Genomic DNA, 24,429 nt, shown 5'->3' on the forward strand with positions numbered 1-24,429 from the left:
CGAAAAAAGCACATAAAATCCCTTATCCTTAAGGGAAAAAGGAAATCCAGCAGATGAAACACTAACAGTATTAATCACCGCTGCTTTCTTTGGCTGCAGGTATCTTGCAAAGCATATCTAAAACACCTGCTTCATGATTAAGTTTCCATCTATATCAGGCAACCCATTTAAATAGGCATTTTTTATGATCTCATTTTTGACTTAAGCAGATGTCAATTAGAAGTTTATACTGCAGGTCAACTAAATTTTATTGAATCGACTGGTTAGAAGTCATGAAGCTTGCAGTCATACTGGAAATAATGTAAACAGTACTTTAACCAAACAAAGGCAGTGATGTAGCAAAGGTGGTATAATAAAGAAATATGATTTTATGGATATGACTTAAGAATAGGTTCGCTTCCAGGGTCATTCCTGCGTGGAGTTTGCATGTTCTCCCCGTGTCTGCGTGGGTTTCCTCCGGGTACTCCATGCAGTTTAGGTGCATTGGCAATTCTAAATTGTCCCAAGTGTGTGCTTGGTGTGTGTGTGCCCTGCGGTGGGCTAGCGCCCTGCTCGGGGTTTGTCTCCTGCTTTGCACCCTGTGTTGGCTGGGATTGGCTCCTGCAGACCCCTGTGACCCTGTAGTTAGGATATAGCGGGTTCGATACTGGATGGATGGACTTAAGAATAGAAATTTAAAGATATACAGTACCTCACAGGTACTATTAATAGTGATGCTTGGAGTATCTCAGGAGAAGGGGATTGCACTGGGAGCAACTTGGATAAAGAGAATGCTGTGCTGATGGTTATGAAAGAGAGTGCAGTAGATGTAGATTTGGTAGGAGCGATGTTAAAGATTACCGGAGTCCATAAACTTTCATGTAACAAACATTTAAAAAGAAAGGAAAGAAGAGACTAACATTTGAATGATTTGTTATTTGTTAACATTAGTAAACAAAAGCATTTAGAATGACTTTTTATTGTCATTATACACATGTACAATGAGATTAAAAGCAGCTCCTCCAGTGAAGACATACTGTATATGTAGAACACAACAAATAAATAAACAAATGGTGCAAAAAGCTGATGCACAGTTGATGGATAGAAGGGGTTGGGGGGGTTAGACTATGTAGTCAGTACATGTGTGAGTTTAGAATGGTTATGGCTTTTGGGAAAAAACTGTTCTTGAGTCTGTTTGTCCTTGTTGTGATGCACCTGTAGCGCCTCCCTGAGGGCAACAGGTCAAACAGATCAGAGCCAGGGTGGGAGTTGTCCTTGATGATGTTTTTTGCTCTGCTGAGGCAGTGGGAGATATAAATGTCCATCAGGGAGGGGAGAGGCCTGCCGGTGATCTTCTGTGCTGCCTTTACTACTCTCTGAAGCCTCTCCCTGTCTGCCATGGTGCAGCTGCCGTACCATACTGTGATACAGTACGTCAAAAGGCTCTCGATGGACAAACGGTAAAAGGTCAGTGGCAGGTTGGAGTCCAGGTTGTGCTTTCTGAGGACCCTCAGGAAGTGTAACCGCTGCTGAGCCTTCTTGATGACTGCTCTGATGTTGTCTGTCCAGGAGATGACAGCGGAGGTAAGGAAGCAGAGTAACCGGAAGGTACGGAACCTCTCCACACACTCGCCGTTGATATAACGGGGGGCTAAGTCGGAGCTGTGCCTCCTGAAGTCGACAATGATCTCCTTGGTTTTCTTGATGTTCAGAACCAGATTGTTCCTTGAACACCAGGCTGCCAACTTCAGGACCTCCTCTCTATAAGTTAGGTTTCAATAAGTGGTTAACATTAACAGCAATTCTGGAGGATTAAGAAGTTGCTGGAATAGGAAGTGACAATAGTGTGACAGGTTTGCACTGACCTGATTAGCAAAACTCCCTTTTGACATAGCTGGCCCCTCCCATCATGTGACTGTTACCTGACTAACATTGACTAACTTCATACACTGGCAGGGGAGGTGACGAGCAGAACTTAAGCCCACAGGCAGATGGTCTAGTGTTTGCAGTGAAACATGAAGCATGTATTGAAACATAAAGCTTGAAAGCTTATGGAAGCAGTAATTGGTGTAGTAACAATAAAAAACAGCAAAAAGGGTCAGAGCCTGTAAAGTAGGTAGAGAAAATGCAGAGAATCGCTGGGAAAAGAGGTGGACTGTGAAGGAGATGAAGGGGGAAGAGAACAAGGTCAAAGAAGTAAATAATAGTAGTTGTGGGGCCATTAGAAGAGTATTTCCAAAATTGCATTAGTCCTTGCTCATTAAATATAGGAAATTTGTACAACAAAACTGCTAAAGCTGGGTGACTCCAAATAACACTTATTATGTGAGTTGTGACAGCTTGCTATTATCATAGGCACACAATCCAGGAAGAAAACACTTGTTTTCTATAAAACTAACAAATTTACCTATAGAAATTATCATCCCAGAATCAGAGCAAAAATAACTAAAGCAACCAGGCATATTTTATAGTAATTAGGAGATCATCTACCATAAAAAGGTTGCACAGTAGATCATTGAGGCTAGGACTGAACCAATATACTTAGGCATATAGACAAACAACAGTTTTTAAAATTCTGGTTTTGTTTTCATATAAGCCAGACATACCTTTCCATGTTTGTTGTGAATTCTGAAGGGAATTGTTGGCGAGTGCAGAAGCAACCAAGATTCTTGTTCAAACATTTTTTTCTTTAGTCTGTCCAACCTGCTCTGACCTTTGCATGCTTTCTGAAAGTGAAGAAATTAAATTATAGCATCCAAAGTTACTAAAAAGCACTGCTTTATTGCTAAATGTGCAATTAAATTGTGGCCACAGTTGTGCAAACACCTACACTCACTAATACAAGGCCAATAAACTTAACCTAAAATGAATCATTACAATATGCATTATCATGTGCCCAAATACTTCCCCACTGCTACCCACCAACCAAGAGGTCTTCTGAAAATATTTTAAACAGCTCTTCTTGATTTTTTTCCATGTTATATGCTGGACAAACTGTGTGTATAACTATTTAGGTAGCAGCATAGCTCTGATCAGCAATTTTCTAACTCATCTATATTACTAAACGACAGTTTAATTTATGCACGGTGGACGCACCGAAGCGCATGCGCACTGCGCCCCAGAGTCAAACGCAGCGGCTTCCCAGAGTCAGTAGGTGGCGCCCAAACAACACAACCTGTAAACTAAACTTGCTCTAATCCACTGTGCCAGCAGTCTGAGTGGCATGTTTGAATCACAGAACGGTAATTCAGTAATAGAGAAACAAAAACGAGACCGCATGGATAAAAACAATAAACGGAGGCTCCTACAACGCACTTCACAAACACCAGAAGCAAAGAAGTCACAGCTCCAAAACGAACACCTCAAGTAACGCAAATACAAAAACGAGCCAGTATGGATAAAAACAATGAACGAAGGTGCCTACAACATGCCTCTGAAACAGCAGACGCAAAGGAGTCATGGCTCCAAAAACAAAGAGCTCAACAATTACAAATACAAAACCGAGCCCGTAGGGATGAAAACAATGAACGAAGGCGCCTACAACGCGCTTCTGAAACACTACATGCAAGAGTGGCACAGATCCAAAAAGAAACTGCAGAAGGGCTACAAAGTCGTTTAAAAGGTTTAAGACGTTCAGTATTCCAACAAAGAAAAAGCCAAAGACAGCAACGATGGACAGACGCTGAACAATTCCGCCAGTTAGCTGAGAACGCATTCTATAATGAGTCCACTGTTCATGAAAATTCATTGGGATTAATGAGTGTCATTTGCAGTCATTGTCATTCACGTTACTTCCTTGAAGAAAAAACTGGCAGTACAACTGATGAGTTTACACGTTGTTGTCAAAAAGGTCAAGTTAAGCTGCCTCCTTTGAATGAATATCCTGAATATGTACGGAAGCTTTTGACTAACAATGTACCCGAAAGTAACAGCTTTATGGAATGCATTAGATCCTACAATTGTTCATTTGCTTTTGCATCTACCAATCAGTATTAAAACTAAGTTGAATTATGATTCCTAACAGTAAACGACGTCTACCTAACGACACAGCCACAGAACAACAAAGACGAGACCGCATAGATAAAAACAATAAGGAGTCACGGCTCCAAAACGAAGGAGCTCAACGATTAGTAATACAAAAACGAGCCCGTATGGCTACGACCTGTAAACTAAACCTGAGGTATAGTGTGCACACCAGATTGTACAGTATATATGCACAGATGCCAGAGGCAACAGGCAAGTCGTTCACACTACCACCGCTGCCAAATGCGAGACTGCATGGATAAAAACAATACACGAAGGCGCCTACAATGCGCTTCTGAAACACACCTCATGACTAGCAGAATCGTACGTGAACGTCGCCGCCATACTGTGAGTGGCACTGTGGACGCACCCACCCTCCATGATATTTCATCCCTACAAATATCGGAGGGAACAGAAAGTGATTGCCATTCTTGGATTTGCGATTCTTTCGAGAATCGCGGGGCTGCTGGTTCATTATATAGTAGCAAGCTTCTTGGCTCCACATAAATGTCATACACTAGAGGTGCTGAATATTTTAGAAATATTTATGAAATTTAAAATTACTTCAATGTATGAGGATAGAAAGAAGTATAAGAAATATTGAAGCTACTCAACAGACAATACCAGAACTTGCAGGTTACCTTTTCCTTCTGAATTTCACTTTTAATGCATGAGATCTTATTCTTCATTTCTTCAATCTCATGCTCAGGTAGCGTGTGGACATGGGGAGAGGAGTCAGAATCATCCAGGGTCTGGAAAGTTAAGTCAGCCAAGGGAATGTACCACTTGCAGTCATACTGCTGATGTTTTCTGCAACAAAAATCATGACTGCAGTTTAATGAAATATCTGAAACACAACTGTTAGCAGATACTAAAGCAAATGCAATTGAGTGTGTTCTGTAGAATGTCTAAAGAAGTTAGGACACTGATGCTGTCACATTTCTGAAATTTTTAGGTTAGTGGTTTTGGTAAACCCCCACATATGATATAGTGTTTGATTCATCTTGATGTCTACTTATGCAAGAGGTCAAGCTTTTTGGGGTTCCTAACCATTTTTGGCCAAGTATACTACCCAAACAAAACTCCTGTTAGGCCATTTTTGGACTATATTTTGTTCAAGAAACCTTATCATGAAGAGTAAACCAACAGGTGTCTTCAGCAAAAATGATCAGAAGGACCTGAGGTTGGGCAAGCCACATCAACCTACCCTAGTAGTTTAGCACCTAATGGGATATGAGAGGTTAAAGTAACTAATTTTCATAAGACTTTGAAAAAATGGGGATTGGTAATATAGACACACGGAGTGTCCTTTCTATGCTATTTCAAGGTTGCTGATCATGAACATGATATTTTTCACCATTGATCCTAAGAGCCACTGCTAGAAGATTAAAAATGAAAAAGTTCAAGACATAAGCATGTGGCGGTATCACTTTGGACTTTTCAAGGTCAGGGACTATGAATATGTTATTTTTGATTCTTTCCTTAGTATCTAGCAATCTATGGATAGTAAGAAGGTGAAAAATGACAAATCTCTATTATAATTGAGAATACTTAGACTTTAAACATTTAAAATGAATTACACATTTTAATATTTCAAATATTTGTATTCTTGCTTATTATGTACTTCTGTCTCATGAAGAAAATCATTACATTTTTTATGAACACCATGAAATTAGGGCAGTGAATTCAGATTTTATTTGTTTATTAATTTTGGATTCAATTTGAATTTGTTTGTTTGATTGAGTTGTATGATGTAATGTTTTGTATTCAAGTAATGGGGAAAATTAATTATATAACAAATGCATTTCAAAATTTAAAAAAATATATCATACAGGATGGGTAACTGTGTGGTTCTCAGGGCACAATTACAAACAAACATATTGACTTAGTTATCTTTGTGATGTCACACACAAACTAATTAAAGTAAGCAAAAAAAACCAAACAAATTAGTTTTATCCACAGATATTATATAACAGTAGTTCCTTTTTATGATTATACTATTAAAAAATTAATTAAGACTAAGAAAGACAGTGTCCTTCATATTCAAAGTATAATTTTCCAATAAAAAAATTTACAGAACATTAAGGACATTAACGTAAGAACATTAAGTTGTGTTAACCAATCAGGCATGAAGTTCAAGAATTTCAAAAATCATCATGTAGTCTGTTGTATCTAAAAACCTGAGTATATCTTCTCATCATCTTCTATAAAGACATCTTTACACAAAAGCAAATATATATAATATACAGTACATACACACACACACACACACAATACATGTTTGTGTTTGTGTAAATGTATTTATATACCGTATATTACATATATATGTAAATTAACATATAGAAATGTATGTATGAGCACACACACCACTTCTCAGAAACCACTTTATTTGTTTGGTACACTTGTTAATATAAATAGCCTTGCCCAACAAACAACCATGTGGTTGCAGCGACCACTTTATTTGTTTGGTAGACTTGTTAATATAAATAGCCTTGCCCAACAAACAACCATGTGGTTGCTACGCATTATACATACAGTATATATAGCATGCATTGTAATAATAATAATAATACATTTATTACATTGTAGATGTAATTAAGAGACTTACTTGTTGTTTGACTAAACCTTGAAATGAGTAAGGTGCTTGATCAAACAACATGGACTAGACAAGGATTACACAAAATGTTGCACAGCAAATAAGCACAGAAACGAGCAATGCACTATATTTCCTCTGCCAAATTCTCTCTAGACAAGACCTGACCTCCTTAATTCCCAACTGGATCATTATTTTTTGCATGGATTTCACAAGATAACATCTCAAGAAGTAAACCACCTAGCAGGCTTAAATTTTGCATGCAGGTACCTTTATAGGTACAGTACATAACAAAATCAAAATGTTTTGCCCAGATGACACCACTTGGTAAAAGCAGACCTTTAAAAATGGAAAAAAAATATTTTGCATCTTTGGCTTTGTCAGTCTTTTAGAAAGCATACTTCTGACTTTTTTTTCATGTTTAGATACCTACACAGGGCTTTTCAAAAGGTTATGAACAAACAAGACACTGTATCAGAGTTTGACTAGCAGACCTCTCCAATGTGAAAAAATCATTTCATGTCTAATTTTCAGACCAACTTAAAGTACTGTTGGAATGCCCAGATGTTTTAAAATTATTTTTCCTGTTTTTTACTCTCTTCTTTCAGCTTGCTTATTTACTTTACTAGAATATAGAACATACAAGATATTTTCATAGGAATGTTATTTCCTTCTTCTTCTCATGTACAAAAGTGCCACATTCTGATTACTATACTATTTATTAGGCACAGGCAATGTCAGTTGCTATTATACCCTGAAGAAAACAAAATTGCATCTTAGATGCTGCCCGTTGACTTGTATTAACCAAAAAGTTTAGTGACTGCAACTGAATTGAAAAGAAATGAATTGTGGCTTTATGAAGGCAGATATTGTGTTTTTCACTGGAGACACTTTGGCATATACCAAAAACCAGTTGAGACTTGAGAAAATCTGGGTTGGACAGCTATTTCACTCTAGTCTTAGTAATCAGGAAACAAACTTGGGGCACAAAAAAATGATACATTAAATTTAATTTCCTTGACTCTGAAAGGTTTTCTACCCTGGGGTGTTATTATGCTATTGTAGTTAGGATATTACTATAAAATCAAATTGATTCTGGCTAAGTACCAAACTGAACTAAATGTTAATATTTAAAACTTCACTTTCCAACATGTGCAACCACAAAGTTATAATGGCTAGAGATTATAGACGTGATTTTAAACCATTCATCAATTGCCTACCCTTATCTAAAAGCTGTTCAATAATACAAGACATTTAAAAGTTAATAAAATATCAGATACTTTGAGGTTTCTACATTTATACTCAAGCTTACTGTTTCTCATCATGCTTTGAAAATAAAATATTTAACTATTTCTCTACTGAAAACAATTCAAAAATCTTCTGTTGAATCACATCAACTGTGAACATCATACTTTTTGATCATACTGTATTTCACTAATCGTAGAGCTTATACTAGCATGTCCATCTGGCAATTCAATCTAATTTTTATTAGCAGATGATAACCGTTTTGATATCTTGTTCACTGAGCAACAGTAAACAAACAGCACATTAGAAGAATAATAGAATTAACATCTTCTGTCAGAAATGCTAATAATACTGGAGCACCTCAGAGAACTGTCATGTCTCCCTTAATGTTTACCTCCCTAACACAACAGACTTGCAGCATAATACTAGCACTTGCCCTCTATAGAAGTTTTCAGATGACTCGTCCATCATAGTTTGCATTAATAATGGAGACAAGTCACAGTACATGAAGGTTGTGGAGCAGGGAGAGCCACCTGCAATTCAACATCAGCAAGACAAAAGAGCTGGTGGTAGACATTCGACATGCCAAGAAGCCTCCGAGACCAGTCACTATTCAGGAGGAGGATATGGAAGTGGTGCAGAGTTACAAGTACCTGGAGATTCACATAAACAGCAAACTGGACTGGTAATACAACACAGTGGTACTGCATAAGAAGGGTCAGAGTAGACTGTATTTGCTAAGGAGACTCAGGATTTTTGATGTGTGCAGCAAGCTACTGGAAATGTTATATCAGTCCGTAGTAGCCAGTATGGTGTTCTACTCAAAAGAAGCACAATGCTTGAACAAACTTATCAGGAAAGCATGCTCCATCACAAGGCAAATGCTGGACACATTGGAAGCTGTTGTGGAAAAAAAGATGATGGCGCAAAATTGGATACCATCATGAAAAATCCCCTCCAGGAGGTGCTCTCTTGGAACACTGCTTGTCACAGGCTCAATCCACCGCTGTGTGCTAAAAAGCACTTCAGGGGGTCTTTTCTGCCAACTGCTAACAGGCAATTCAATGTTTCCCCAAAAAGGTACTCATTAAGTGTATTTTTATTTATTTGCTTATTGATCAATTGATTGCATTATTTGTCCTGCGAATATGTATCCTTGTTTTTTATATTTGTGCTGCTGTATGCATCTAAATTTCCCCATGTAATTAATAAAGTTTACCTAATCTAATCAAATCTAATCTGAACTAAACTTTTTCAAAGTGTACAGTCACATTCTCAGATCTCTATAAAAAAGTTTTTCAACCTCTTATCTAGAAAGATGTAACAATTATTCCTTATATTTAATCATTTAAATTTCAAATATGGAGAAAATGTAAATACATAAAAAATACATAAAAAAGATGCTTAAATATTATCCTGCAGAATCATAAACCATTAAACAAAAATAGATAGAAACCAACATAGTTATATCTAGTTTAACCTTTAAATTCATGTCTACCTTAAATTAGTACGGTACTATACTGTATATAGCAAGCTAAGTATTATTAAATCTATGTCAAAAATATGTGCCTATAGATTACAATAACATTCTGATTATTCTTCACCTCAATATCTGAATGCGGTTCTTACCCTACTGCAGTCTTTTTCATTTTGGCACACAGGAGCAAATCAGTGAAAAGGAAGACATGTCTTAGTTTCCTTGATCCCTCAGACAGTTCCACCAGGAAGCCATCTTTAACCAGTTGTCGGGCCTTAAAAAAATTAAAAGGACTGTGTTAATTAGAAGTAGTGCCTGTTCCTTTTAGGACACAGGAAAAGGGTAATCAACATTTATATTGTATGAAATATGTAAAGAATTTTAACATCATTACAGAAAAAAGTAGGATGTGCAATTATAATGTTCATCATTACAACTGTGAGAACATTGTAAAATGAAAATATTAAAATGATCACAGTTATTGTAAATACCAAGCCAATCTAGATTAGCAGCCATTCTGGCTGGCAAGTTCAATATTCTGTGTACACATAGCTGAGATAATTAATAAGAATAAAGTTTTGACAATGTTTTCCTTCGGCATCATCATTTGTAATAGGGTGAATCCTTCCTAGAACTTTAGTGTGCAGACATTTAGCCAGCATTCAGTATAGACAGGATGGAAGGGCAACACATTTACTTCTCTTAAATCTAATAATGTGGATTAGACAGTTGAGGATCTATAAGAGAATACACTTTCTAAACAGTATGTTGCACTGGGCAATTAAGTGGAAATACTAGTTTACTCTTCAAGTGTTAACAGCAAGTTACAACATATACTTACTGCATTTACTTAAGGAGTAAATATAGAGTGTAAAAGAAAGGTTGAGGTAACCAGTACATTATTTTTTGGATAACCGTGAGGTACTAATATACTTGTTTAACAATAATCTGAGGCAAAATACTCTTTCCAAAATATAAGTAGGTGCCACTTGTCCATCCATCATCTGATGCTGTCACTTTGTTTGTCATTGGAAGGTGACTTTACAAGCAACAACAACTTATTTCTTGGATAGCCCAAAAATCACCTACGAAACGCCTCCATGGACTTTAACACGCTCTGTTTCTGACAGACTGTGCTCCAAGATAAATCACATGATATCAGGGGACAAACTGGGATTTCTCCTAATCCATGATCAGTTTATAGCTGACAAAGGTGTGCACAAAAAACAGTTGTCTATATTCAGATTTTTTTGCACTGGAGTTGACATTTTTGTTTGAAATGGTGTACTGAGATTGGAATTGTAACTAGATGACTGCAAATATGAGAAGTCATCTGCTCAGACTATATTTGAAATTTTCAGGCCTAAATATTTGAACCACTCACCTGGGATGTCTTTGTTTTGTACTTCTGCTGTAGCTTTCTAGAAAATGCTCTGCCTTTATTCAATAGCAAATTTTTTTTGTGATGATTCCTTATTGGTTTGCAGTTTGCCACTTGGGGCCAGGGCTATTAGTAAAGTACAGGCAGAGCCTGTCGCGGTTTCAAGTCATGCTTAACAGCTGATCTACATTGCCAGCCTTTGGCTTAATGCTGAAGCCTTTTTCCCCACAGGAACATTTTAGCAAATATTGACAGCTAGCTTTGCAATCACATGCTGGTTAAGCAGGAGTCAAAAGAGTGAAATGGTGGAGGTTTAGGGCTGAGGTTTTTAGGAAATGAGTGCATTACCATGGTAAGATGTAAAATTGATATTATTTGTTCACAATAAACACGAACGAAAGCCTAAATTGCTAGTCAACAATTCCACAGCCTGATGTTGCAACCAGCAGAAGAGAACATCATGTCTAGTATGTGAAGTGAAACACGTCATTGTACTTTTTTTGCACTATATTCACATGCTTTTGCTTCTTTATTCCGGAACCCTACTTATCAGAATTCAAAGAATATTTCCATCTTTTAGAGCTCAACTTTGTTTAAGTGTCAAGACTGTCTAGTGCCAGGAGAGCTAAGCAACACAGAGATCAATGGTCTTCGTGTTTGCTGGGACTTTGTAATATACACTCACTGAGTAAATTATTAGGAATACCTGTACACCTGCTTATCCACACAGTTACCTAATCAGGCTATCCACATGGCAGCAGCACAATGCATATAATAATACAGGTTAGGAACTTCAGTTAATGTTCACATCAAACACCAGAATGGGAAGAATATGTGATGCCAGTGACTGTGACCGTGGCATGATTGTTGGTGCCAGACAGGCTGGTTTTAATATTTCTGTATCTGCTGATCTCTTAGGATTTTCACACACAAGGCTCTACAATTTACTCAGAATGGTGCAAATAACAAAAAACATCCAGTGAGCAGCAGTTCTGTGGACAAAAACACCTTGTTGATGAGAAAGGTCAGAGGAGAATGGATGGACTTGATTGAGCTGAAAGATAAGCTACAGTAACTCAGAAAACTACTTAGTACAACTGTGGTGATCAGAAAAACATCTCAGAATGAACAAATTGTCCAAAATTAGGTGGAGGGGCTACAAGAGCAGAAGACCACATCAGGTTTAACTCCTTTCAGCCAAGAACAGAAAACTAAGGCTAAAGCTGGCACTGGCTCACCAGAGCTGAACAGCTGAAGACTAGGAAAACATAGCCTTGTCTATCAATTGATAAATCTTGAATACATCTTGAATCTGTAGTTGATGAATCTCGATTTCTACTGAGGCACACAGATGATAGGGCCAGACTTTAGCACCAACAACATGAATCATGCACCCAACCTGCCTTGTGTCAATAGTCCAGGCTGGTGATGGTGGTGGTGTAATGGCGTGGTAAATGTTTTCTTGGGCTCATTAATCCCAATTAATCACAGGGGATGCACAGACCAGTGTGTTTCTTCGTGCCGGTCCCAAGCCCGGATAAATGGGGAGGGTTACGTGAAGAAGGGCATTCGGTGTAAAATTTTGCCAAATCAATATGCGGACAATACAAATTTCCATACTGGATTGGTTGAGCCCCAGTTTAACAACGACCGCCACCAGTACTGTTAGCCAACAGGGCGCTGGCGGAAATTGGGCTACTGTTGCCCGAAGAAGAATAAGGAGAAGAAGAGGGGGGAGACGTGTCCAGAGGCAGGAGAAGAGGAGGAAAGTAAAGAGAGTAGAACTGAGGGTAGGAGCTTTGAATGTTGGCAATATGACTAGTAAGGGGAGAGAGTTAGCAGATATGATGGAGAGAAGGAAGGTTGATATATTGTGCATGCAAGAGACTAAATGGAAGGGGAGTAAGGCCAGGTGGATTGGAGATGGATTCAAATTGTTCTATCATGGTGTGGATGGGAAGAGAAATGGGGTAGGGGTTATTCTGAAGGAACAGTATGTCAAGAGTGTTTTGGAGGTGAAAATAGTGTCAGGCAGAGTAATGATTATGAAGCTGGAAACTGGAGGTGTGATGATGAATGTTGTTAGTGCATATACACCGCAAGTTGAGTGTGCAATGGGTGAGAAAGAAGATTTTTGGAGTGAGTTGGAGGAAGTGATGAACAGTGTACCCAAGGGACAGAAAGTGGTGATTGGAGCGGATTTCAATGGGCATGTTGGTGAAGGGAACAGTGGAGACGAGGAGTTAATGGGGTAGGTATGGTGTCAAGGAGAGGAATGAAGAAGGTCAGAGGATAGTGGATTTTGCCAAAAGGATGGACATGGCTGTGGTGAATACATATTTTAAGAAGAGGGAGGAGCACAGGGTTACGTACAAGAGTGGAGGAAGATGGACACAGGTAGATTACATCCTATGCAGAAGAGTTGATCTGAAAGAGATTGAAGACTGCAAAGTGGTAGCAGGGGAAAGTGTAGTTAAGCAGCATAGGATGGTGGTCTGTAGGATGATGTTGGAGATCAAGTAGAGGAAGAGAGTGAGGGCAGAGCTAAGGATCAAATGGTGGAAGTTGAAAAAGGAAGACTGCAAGGTTGAGTTTAGGGAGAAGGTGAGACAGGAACTGGGTGGCAGTGAAGAGTTACCAGACAGCTGGGAAACTACAGCAGATGTAGTAAGGGTGACAGCAAGAAGGGTGCTTGGCGTGACATCAGGAAAGAGGAAGGAGGAAAAGGAAACCTGGTGGTGGAATGAGGAAATACAGGAGAGTATACAGATGAAGAGGATGGCAAAGAAGAAGTGGGATAGTCAGAGAGATGCAGAAAGCAGACAAGAGTACAAGGAGATAAGGCGCAAGGTGAAGAGAGAGGTAGCGAAGGCTAAAGAAAAGGCGTATGATGAGTTGTATAAGAGGCTGGACACTAAGAAGGGAGAAAAGGACCTGTACCGATTGGCTAGACAGAGGGATCGAGCTGGGAAAGATGTGCAGCAGGTTAGGGTGATAAAGGATAAAGATGCAAATGTACTCACAAGTGAGGAGAGTGTGTTGAGCAGATGGAAAGAGTACTTTGAGAGGCTGATGAATGAAGAGAATGAAGAGGTTGGATGATGTGGAGATAGTGAATCAGGAAGTGCAACGGATTAGCAAGGAGGAAGTAAGGACAGTTATGAAGAGGATGAAAAATGAAAAGGCCATTGGTCCAGATGACATACCTATGGAAGCATGGAGGTGTTTAGGAGAGATGGCAGTGGAGTTTTTAACCAGATTGTTTAATGGAATCTTGGAAGGCCAGATGACATACCTATGGAAGCATGGAGGTGTTTAGGAGAGATGGCAGTGGAGTTTTTAACCAGATTGTTTAATGGAATCTTGGAAAGTGAGGGGATGCCTGAGGAGTGGAGAAGAAGTGTACTGGTGCCAATATTTAAGAATAACGGGGATGTGCAGGACTGCAGTAACTACAGGGGAATAAAATTGATGAGCCACAACATGAAGTTATGGAAAAGAGTAGTGGAAGCTAGGTTAAGATGTGAGGTGATGATTAGTGAGCAGCAGTATGGTTTCATGCCAAGAAAGAGCATCACAGATGCAATGTTTGCTCTGAGGATGTTGATGAAGAAGTTTAGAGAAGGCCAGAAGGAGTTGCATTGCGTCTTTGTGGACCTGGAGAAAGCATATGACAGGGTGCCTCGAGAGGAGCTGTAGTATTGTATGAGGAAGTCGGGAGTGGCAGAGAAGTATGTAAGAGTTGTACAGGATATGTACGAGGGAAGTGTGACAGTGGTGAGGTCTATGGTAGGAGTGACGGATGCATTCAAGTTGGAGGTGGGATTACATCAGGGATCGGCTCTGAGCCCTTTCTTATTTGAATGGTGATGGACAGGTTGACAGACAAGATTAGACAGGAGTCCCCGTGGACTATGATATTTGCTGATGACATTGTGATCTGTAGCGATAGTAGAGAGCAGGTTGAGGAGACCCGGGAGAGGTGGAGATATGCTCTAGAGAGGAGAGGATTGAAGGTCAGTAGGAACAAGACAGAATACATGTGTGTAAATGAGAGGGAGGTCAGTGAAATGATGAGGATGCAGTGAGTAGAGTTGGCGAAGGTGGATGAGTTTAAATACTTGGGATCAACAGTACAGAGTAATGGGGATTGTGGAAGAGTGGTGAAAAAGAGAGTGCAGGCAGGGTAGAATGGGTGGAGAAGAGTATCAGGAGTAATTTGTGACAGACGGGTATCAGTAAGAGTGAAAGGGAAGGTCTACAGGACGGTAGTGAGACCAGCTATGTTATATGGATTGGAGACAGTGGCACTGACCAGAAAGCAGGAGACAGAGCTGGAGGTAGCAGAGTTAAATATGCTAAGATTTGCACTGGGTGTGACGAGGATGGATAGAATTAGAAATGAGTACATTAGAAGGTCAGCTCAAGTTGGACGATTGGGAGACAAAATCAGAGAGGCGTGATTGCGTTGGTTTGGACATGTGCAGAGGAGAGATGCTGGGTATATTGGGAGAAGGATGCAAAGGATAGAGCTGCCAGGGAAGAGGAAAAGAGGAAGGCATAAGCAAAGGTCTATGGATGTGGTGAGAGAGGACATGCAGGTAATGGGTGTAACAGTGCAAGATGCAGAGGACAGAAAGATATGGAAGAAGATGATCCGCTGTGGACCCCTAACGGGAGCAGCCAGAAGAAGAAGAAGAATTATTGGCCGAATGCCATGGCCTTTTTGAGTATTGTTGCTTACCATGTACATTCAGTTATGACCACAATTTACTCATCTTCTAATGGTTACTTCCAGCATGATAATGTATCATGTCGCAAAGCAAAAGTAATTTCAAATTAGTTTCATGAATATGACATTGAGTTCAGTGTTCTTCAGAGGCCTTCCCAGTCACTGGATCTAAATCCAATAGAACATCTTTGGGATGTGGGAGAATGGGAGACTCACAGTATGAATATGCAGCTGACAAATCAGCAGACAATGCACGATGCAATCATGTCAACAAGGACCAAAATGTCAAAGTAATGATTCCAACATGTTATGGAATCTATGGCATCAGCAATTGAGGTGATTATGAGAGCAAAAGAATGCCCTACCCAGTATTAGTATAGTGGTCCTAATAATTTGCTCAGCAAGTGTCAAGACATTCTGTTATATAAAAGTAAAAGAAGGAAAAGAGCAATATTCCGGTTAGCTGCAGATTTATTTTTGAAAAGATGAGGAAAGGACTGGAAGCATGTTTAGTTGCGGAAACCTGGACCACACTACATAATAAAAACTTAATGACACATGTTTGTTTTCCATCTCTTTAGTCTGTGCCTTAAACTTCAACCAATTCAATGATTAACCCGACCTAGCGAAAAGAGTACTGAGCTGATAAATGCAACTTGTAAAACAGATTTGTAGCTTATCAGAAAACAACATAAACCAAACTTAGACTTCAAATAGTGCAAAAATATTACAAAGAAAATAGCTTTAATCTTGGAAATGTTTGAAAAAAAAAATAGAAATCACTTCAGTTATTTCCTTTGTGTTGAGACTAATAATGAACACATACAAATAAAATTGCACATTTTTATAAATTATTTTTCAAAGAGATAAGGATTACTTTTTATTTCATGTTTTATTGTTAACCATGAAGATGAAGATCCTCCCAGTTAAATTACTTTAATCATAAAAATATACTGAAAGTTTAGCTCCTTGAACCATACACACATAAAAATAAATCACAGTCTGTACTTGACGGTTGTAAAGAAAATTCAAAACTTCAGAATTTTAAAAGAATTATTGCACACTTCACTTCTGAAATTAAATATATGGTAAAAATCCCAAATAAATGTTTTTAAATATTATTTAATTAAGACTTTTCTTAAACTGGTAATTCTAAATTTTCTTTGCCTGTGTCAGGATTACAGGGAAGCAGTCTGTTCTGGCAAAAAACAAGCAGAGGGCAGGAACCAGACCTGAACAACAGGAATTAAATGCACAACACCCACACAAAAAACACCTCTTCTTGTATTCACAGTGGGCCAATTTAGTAATCAACCTAAATCATAATGAGACAACCTAGAGAAAAATATTTTGTAAAATTAAGTCCTGGGTTTCTGTTTCTTTGTTTTGAATTCTAAGCCATCAGCCTCCTTAAAAAAATTTGATCCATCACATATACAACACTATAGCTGATATGAAAAACAAACAGAACTTGCCTCTCCCTTTGGTGTAGTAACAGCTGTCCTTCTTGGATCAATTTCTTCATTAATACTAGAAAGAAAATTTTGTGATATTCGAAAAGCATCTTGTAGTAAGGGGTAATCAGGATGATCTGTTGGAGTGTGTTTAAGAAGGTCCTAAAAAATTATAAAAACATAAAAAAACAGAGGTGAGCAGATTCTCAAGAAGACTTATCAAGTTGGCCTTTTAATAAAATGAGATGCATCACAATTCTGCCCCAACTGCGTTACTTGGCAAGAACACAGATTAACTAAAAGTCCAAGTAAAAGCCTAATTCTATGGCATTTATCGTTGATTTTGAGGTTAATGACCTCCCTACAAGAGATATGAAGGGAATTTTGTGTTATTCAAGGATGTATTAACATTTACATTACAGACAGTAATTTGGACATCATTAAGAACATTTTTTAATTTAACTAGTACAAGACTAATAGTAACCTGCTCCACTTACGTTCTGTTTACATCATTAAAAATTAGTGATGAAAATCTTTGCAAAAGAAATATGTTTTAAAAATGACGCTATGTAGAGTTGATGGCAAATAATTCAGAACCATCATTTGACAAACCAGCTAAGCAACTAAATTGTACTGGTAAATGTGTTAACACAATACGCTGCATTTTTAATTATGGTTTCATTTGAAAATAAGTGTCTTTTTTAATATTATATCATGTTTTTGAATGAATGCCATATTTGTGGTTTTTCTGATAGTATGAGTCCATAAAAATCCTAAGATTTTACAGTTGTCCTCAGGTAAGTTTTCAGTATGGACCTTGTGGAATTTCCAATTGTATTTAATTTCCAATTGTATTTATCTTATAACAGAGAGACAAAACACCAGAAAACAAAATCTTTGGTCTGAAAGCCCTTAGCATGGATTGATCAAACAGCAAAAACCTTTATGTGAACTCATGTGCTGATGCACTGAACACCAGCATCAGCCTGCAGGAGAGCAACAAGCTATACTGCCTTGCTCAGAGCTGCAGCTGACCCATTACATCATCACAAGATGAGAGGATCATCTGGGCAGCAGTGGGTGAAAGTTGTGGCAAGCCATTGTTGTGGTGCTAAAGAGATTGCTTCTTCACTCTCAACAACACACAATTATGCTGGGCCATAAAACCAACACATCTTTTGGATGAAGGAGGGAACTGGAGTATCTTAAACAAACTGAAATACTTACTACACACTAAAAAGCTAAGGTCTGTGCATTTCTGGTCACTATGAGAAATCTGATTGGTCAGTTTGGCTTTGGTGACATGATCTAAAGAGGAAGTATGAGTGTGAGACATACACGGAGGAGAAGTAAAGGCTTCTGAGACACACTGAGAGTCGTCTTCAAAGATGGATAATATAAAGCAAATAGGAGGTGAGCAGGGGCTCTAGGAAGCAGGTTTTATGGGAACATTCTCGTGAGACAAAGATCTGGTCAAGAGAGCTTCAGACACATGCGGATACCAAGGAAAGGTGATCAAGGTACCCCTAAGGTTAGAGATATAAATATCTTTAAATTTATACTATTTTATAATAATTCATTACATTTATATAGCGCTTTTCTCAGTACTCAAAGCGCTATCCACACAGGGAGGAACCGGGAAGCGAACCCACAATCTTCCACAGTCTCCTTACTGCAAAGCAGCAGCACTGCCACTGCGCCACCTGTCTTCAACGGGTAATATGGCTGAGAGGCAAAAATATAATTCAACTCTACGTCATGCAAACCAATGTTATTTTTATCTAGTAATCCATTCTTTGTAAGATCACATAAAGCTAGAACATATTCCAGCAGCAATGATCAAAAGGCAGCAATGCTAGTCCATTAATAGGTATAAATAGCACACACAAATGCATTCTCCATTACCAGTCAATCTAACAGAATGTCTTTTAATTCTGGTAGGAAATCTAAAACCCTAATATTATCCTATGATTGATCCTATGATCAACAAGAAAGTAACTAAATAGCAAAAATACTTATTATCAAGAAAATTAACTAAAAGAGAGGAGTTTGTGTAAGCCAAGAAAACACTATTATTTGATTTTTGTTATAACTGAAATTAACGCAGATGATATGAATAAATTTACAAAAATTAACACACACAGAAATACCCTCCACCTCCAAACTGTCAGTCATGTAGCTGTACCTCAAATGTTCATGTAGACATTGTCAAGATGTTTAGATATTGTTTGACTATACACTAGAATGGCCAAGACATGTGTCTAAGCAATTTTGACCATAGTATGATTGATGATGGTGTTTAAACATCTTAGAATTAGCTGTTCTATTTACAGAGAACACTAATATACCAAAAATGTTAAGCACATGGTAGTTCTGTTGATGAGAAACTTCTAATGGGAGAGGTCAGAGAAGTATGACCAGTCTGAGGAGAGGTCAGAGAAGAATGACCAGACTTGTTCAGACTAACAAAAAGGTAACAAATAATCAAATTACAGTTCTTTACAACAGTGGTGTCCACAAGTGTACCTCTTAACAGACTATCTGTCTGGACTACTGCAGGTAGAAGATGATGGCAAGTTCTACTAATGTTGACTAACAAAAGGAAAAAGCATGCACACTGAGAACATTACCACTGACTGATTAAATATCTATAAAGTGCTACTTGGTCTAATGAATCTTGATTTAAAATTGATTTTTAGTTTTTGTGCGTTGAAACAAAAATATCACAGAGAAAAAAAATAGTGAATGGAATTGTTATTTAGTAAAATTTAACAATTGGTCCAAGGACTGAATACTTAGTCCTTGCAAAAAGCTCTGTATTTACTGCTCAGACACTTGTGCAGTAACAACACCATTAATATAGAATGCAAGTTCATACAATGTCTCTAAACTTAATAGAAGTCATATAATTTGCTCTGAATATCAATATCATTAATGATGTACTGGCTCAAATGATAGAACTTTCAGCTGAAAATCAAGTAAAAAAAAAGCAACAGAGACCAACTTAAGTCCTCTATAAAAGCATTTTTTCTTCAGTGAATCACAATTTGACCAGTTTCTGATTGCTTCTCTCCATTTCATCTTGCCATTATGATGTCTTCATTATTTCTAACAAGCCTCCTTATCCTGCAACGTGGAATTTTAAATAGCACTAATCCTACTTGCAACTGGCGACTCTGGCCCATTATTAATAAAGATAAGATTTTATTAAATTTATTTCCACACAAATTGATTTTTGTAGACTAATGAATCTCCAGAGATATCTGCAGAAACATGCTGGAAAACACTCAAAGTATTTCTAAGGGCACAAATAATCTTGTATGCTTCACACAGAAAGGCATTGGAATTAATTACTGATATTTCTAAAATTACTGACAAATAACCAAAATTGTCCATGACACAGCTTTACAAATATGACTACCATTGCAAACAGAGTTCAACTTATTGACAAGAAAAATATAGCAACAAATACTTACTGTACATCCTATCATTCTCACTATGAACACAATGAAAAGACTGTCTTCCCCTCTGCGCTTGTTACCACTGATTACCATCAACTGAGCAGGAATCAGTGGTTCAATGCTACTTTAAATTATGGTATCATTATAGAACATAATTAATGCTTGGCATGCTACTGTCACTTGAACCCAAGCATGACAATAATTTATCATTACCATCCTCAATTTAAAGTATTTAACACATGGAAAATGTTTGCTATTGGGGCCTTTAGAAATGATTATGTCAATATACCTACATCCTTTGAATGTTTAAACCTCAAAAGCAACCTCCTAGAAACCCATCTCCTTTATACAAGTTGTGAATATTCTCATAAGATACCTGCCCAGTTTTCTTAATCTTCCTCCAGTACTAGTGAGGTAAATTATCTCTCTATTATATAAAAAAATCTTGGGATGAGACATGACTTTCTCAGAGAGACACTTTCACGTCATTTAGGTAGAATGCCCAGAGGGGACTGGGCAGTCTCGTGGCCTGGAACCCCTACAGATTTTATTTTTTTCTCCAGCTTTCTGGAGTTTTTTTTTGTTTTTTCTGTCCACCCTGGCCATGTTGTCTTATTTTAATTTCTTATTTTGTCTTTTATTTTTCTTTTCTTCATTATGTAAAGCACTTTGAGCTACTTTTTGTATGAAAATGTGCTATATAAATAAATGTTGTTGTTGTTGTTGTCCCGCGAAACAAAGAGTAGATGACAAAGTAGAACGTCGTAAAGAATTCAAAAACGTTGGCGCGATACACATGCAGAGCAGGTTAGATATAATGGAAGTATGAAAATTCGAAAGTCTTCAAAAAATAAAAGTAAAGATCACATTAGCGCAAACAAATACATATTATTACTCGGTGAAATAACGGAACAGCGAAAAGAGATCGAATATATTGTTCAGATTTAAACTTTAAGTTGGAGACTTGTAGATCATCTAATTCATGTTGCCATCAGGGAGAAGTAGTGTTTCTTCCCAATGAAGAGGTGTATCCGCGAGAATTAAAAGATTTGTTCTTTGGTGAAAGTGAAATCCACATATGCTGTCACGCATGGGTCACAGAGTTGCACAGATACACAGGAGATCTGAGAGAGAGAAACGTTATCCAGACATTTCAAACAAAAATAAGTCTCATGAGTGAATCAAGCTCAGTCTATCAATTAAAAGAACAGAAAATCTTCCTCTTCATAGGGTCACACCTCGGGAGCGGGACCCCCAAGAAGAGCACAGGATGTCTGGGGGAGAAAAGAGACAAGGCAGTGAGACTAAAAGGACAGTTTCTGTACAGGCTTTTAAATGTTCGAAGCGCCGTGCGAGACGCAGATCATGCGGAACAGCAACAGCAGTAATCCAGCAGCTGATTGAGCAAAGAGGAGGTTAAAAAAAAACTGTATTTGTTTCCCATTGTATCACCATTTAAGAGGGGGGCTTTGGAGGAGTGACCGTGTCTCCTTGGGGTGCATTCAGCCTCCCTCTTCACAACGCAAGTGGTAGAAATGCGAAGTGGCTGGCATGTAGCTCAGGTCGGGAGGGCGGATTTGGTTGGGTGTTGGTGAGCGATTCAAGCAGGGGGCGAAGCCCCCTAGTACTATCTTATAATAATCAAGATATCCACCGTAATTCTGTACATAAACAATGTTTTTGAAATTGTTTGATACCAGATCTGAAGCAGTGTTGAGAATGGTCCAGTCAGAATCTATACATATAAAAAGCAAAGCCCTCACTGACTCATCACTAATTCTCCCACTTTCCATATAGGTGGGAAGCTGAAATTTCGTGTGCTCATTCCTTGCAGTGTACAAAAGTTAGGTTATGCTTCATGTCCTATTGCAACACCCAAGGGGGGGAAAATGGGTGTACCCCCTAAACTGTATATATAGATAGGAGAAACCCATCTTCACTATTTCTGCGACTTCCAATATACATAGGAAGCCCAAATTTCCCATGCTCATCCTTTACACTGTACTTACAAACGTTAAGTATGTTTCATTTTGTGCCATGTCCTGTAACGGACTCTGGAAAATAAAGTGCACCGTGCCCCGTGACGAACTGTCAAAAATAATGTCTTCTTTTTGGCGGTTCTCACCATTATGCCGTAAGGAACTTTTGGAACTGACCTCTCCTTTTGGCGGTTTCATTCCTTATTTCTATTAACAGATGATTTATTTCATGGCAGAGACGCACAAGGGTTGCCCCCAGTTCCCCTTCCTTTTTCTGCATGGCCGCTGTCCTTGTACCTACCACATGGTTGGCTCCCTGCCTATATACATTAACGATGCCTATATACATTAACGACATCCCACGCTCATGTGCCTCCTCACTCGCTTCCTTACTTTCCTCAGCTGTTCGTCATGGTCACTGCTCCCTTCTTCTTTACTCCACCGCTTCAAGTCTGTTATTGTTCGCCTTCCTTCACGTCTTCCTGCTGGTGACTCCTGCCTTTTCATTTACTCCACCGCTTCAAGCCTGTTACTGTTGGTCTTGTTTCACGTCTCCCTCCTCGTGACTGTTGCCTTTTCTTTTACTCCACCGCTTCAAGGCTGTCATTGTTGGGCTTCCTTACTTGCTCATGTACGTCTTCCTGGTGCTGACTTCTGCTTTTCATTCCCTGCTTCATCACTTCTCACCTTCCTTCATACTTTCTTTCTCAACATGTGCAAGTTTACCCCGAATAACATGTCTATTCTGGTGATCACCGTCGATCACAATTTCACCAACCCATACCCAGTGGTTTCCATGCCCCGAGATTGCGCCTGCCTCTTCCATTCTCTCTCTTACTTATTGCATGGCCATAACAGTCTCAGCTTTGATATCCGCAGAGACATTGTGTCTTATGTACTGAATGACTGGGACAGGTTCAAGGTGTGGACTGATGACGGTACAGGAGACAACTGTACTACACAGGACTACTATAGCAGTGAAATGCTTAAGCTCTCAACCTATGGTTCTGTATGTGAAGTGATAGCTGCCTTGGAATTGTTTCGTTGTCGCTTTCAAGTGTATAGAAATGAGGAAATATTTTATACCTTTGGACAACTGGGAATGCCTGTTAAACATCTTAGATTCACGGGTAGCAACTGGGTAGTGGACACTTCGATGTTTATGAATGTTTCAACTCTGACAATGTGGACACAAGGTTATCAACCACCAAACTTTGTAATGGCACCAGGCTTCAGACTAAATCTCTGCACAAGAACCTCATTGAGGCAACTGTCTTCACTGGAACTGGCTCAGGGGAGACTATACTTATTCCTCGCATCCCTCTCAGACCCTCTGACCTCCCATTCCAATTCAAACGCCTCCAATTTCCAGTAAGGGTCTGCTTCGCTGTGACAATAAATAAGTCACAGGGCCAGACTCTAAAAAAGGTCGGCATTGATTTGACACAAGATTGCTTCTCACATGGCCAACTGTATGTTGCATGCTCAACAGTAAGCTCAGCAGACAGCTTGGTCATTTTACAGCATGAGGGCAGAACTGCAAACATTGTTTACAAAGAGATCCTTACATCCTAAAAATGTGCATTTCTCATACACAACATTTACAATCATAAATTAAACTCTTTACAATAATCAAATTCACTCTCAATACTAAAATAAGCCTACGACAATTACATTGATAATCATGTTACGTTATTTTTAAAATGTTTCCTTTTCTTTTTCATAACTTCTTTAACACACTACTTCTCCGCTGCAAAGCGCTGGTATTTTGCCAGTATTTGATAAAGAGTAAAATATTCTGTGATAAGAAACACACATCATTAATTTGTGCAAAGCATATACAATCATCTCTCTGTATCCATAGGGGACTGGTTCCAGGACCCCCTTGCAGATACCAAAATCACCAGAAGCTCAATTGTCGTATATAAAATGGCATAGCATTTGCATATAATTTGCAGACATTCTACTGTATACTTATATCATTTCCATTGTGCGAATACCTGATTCTTACCTAGCTTATAGCCTGCTTCTTTCAGCAACATGCCACTTTTGCAAATATCTAAGATTTTTATGTTCTCGTTGAGAGATTGCACTTTACAATTCTC

The 24,429-nt window shown here is 38.5% G+C and overlaps 1 protein-coding gene across 4 annotated transcripts in view; it reads right to left on the reverse strand.

The window, feature by feature from the left end:
• Positions 1-24,429, reverse strand: part of abr (ABR activator of RhoGEF and GTPase) — a 374,781-nt gene that overhangs the window by 85,965 nt on the left and 264,387 nt on the right. For all 4 annotated transcript variants that reach the window (XM_028806775.2, XM_028806776.2, XM_028806777.2 and 1 more), the window contains 4 exons: positions 16,906-17,046; positions 9,470-9,591; positions 4,644-4,812; positions 2,586-2,705 (listed from right to left, as the gene is read on the reverse strand). In XM_028806775.2, the coding sequence (XP_028662608.1) occupies positions 2,586-2,705; positions 4,644-4,812; positions 9,470-9,591; positions 16,906-17,046 (552 nt within the window). The remainder of the gene's footprint in view (positions 1-2,585; positions 2,706-4,643; positions 4,813-9,469; positions 9,592-16,905; positions 17,047-24,429) is intronic.

This window comes from Erpetoichthys calabaricus, chromosome 8, assembly GCF_900747795.2.
Source record: "Erpetoichthys calabaricus chromosome 8, fErpCal1.3, whole genome shotgun sequence".
Lineage (NCBI taxonomy): Eukaryota > Metazoa > Chordata > Cladistia > Polypteriformes > Polypteridae > Erpetoichthys > Erpetoichthys calabaricus.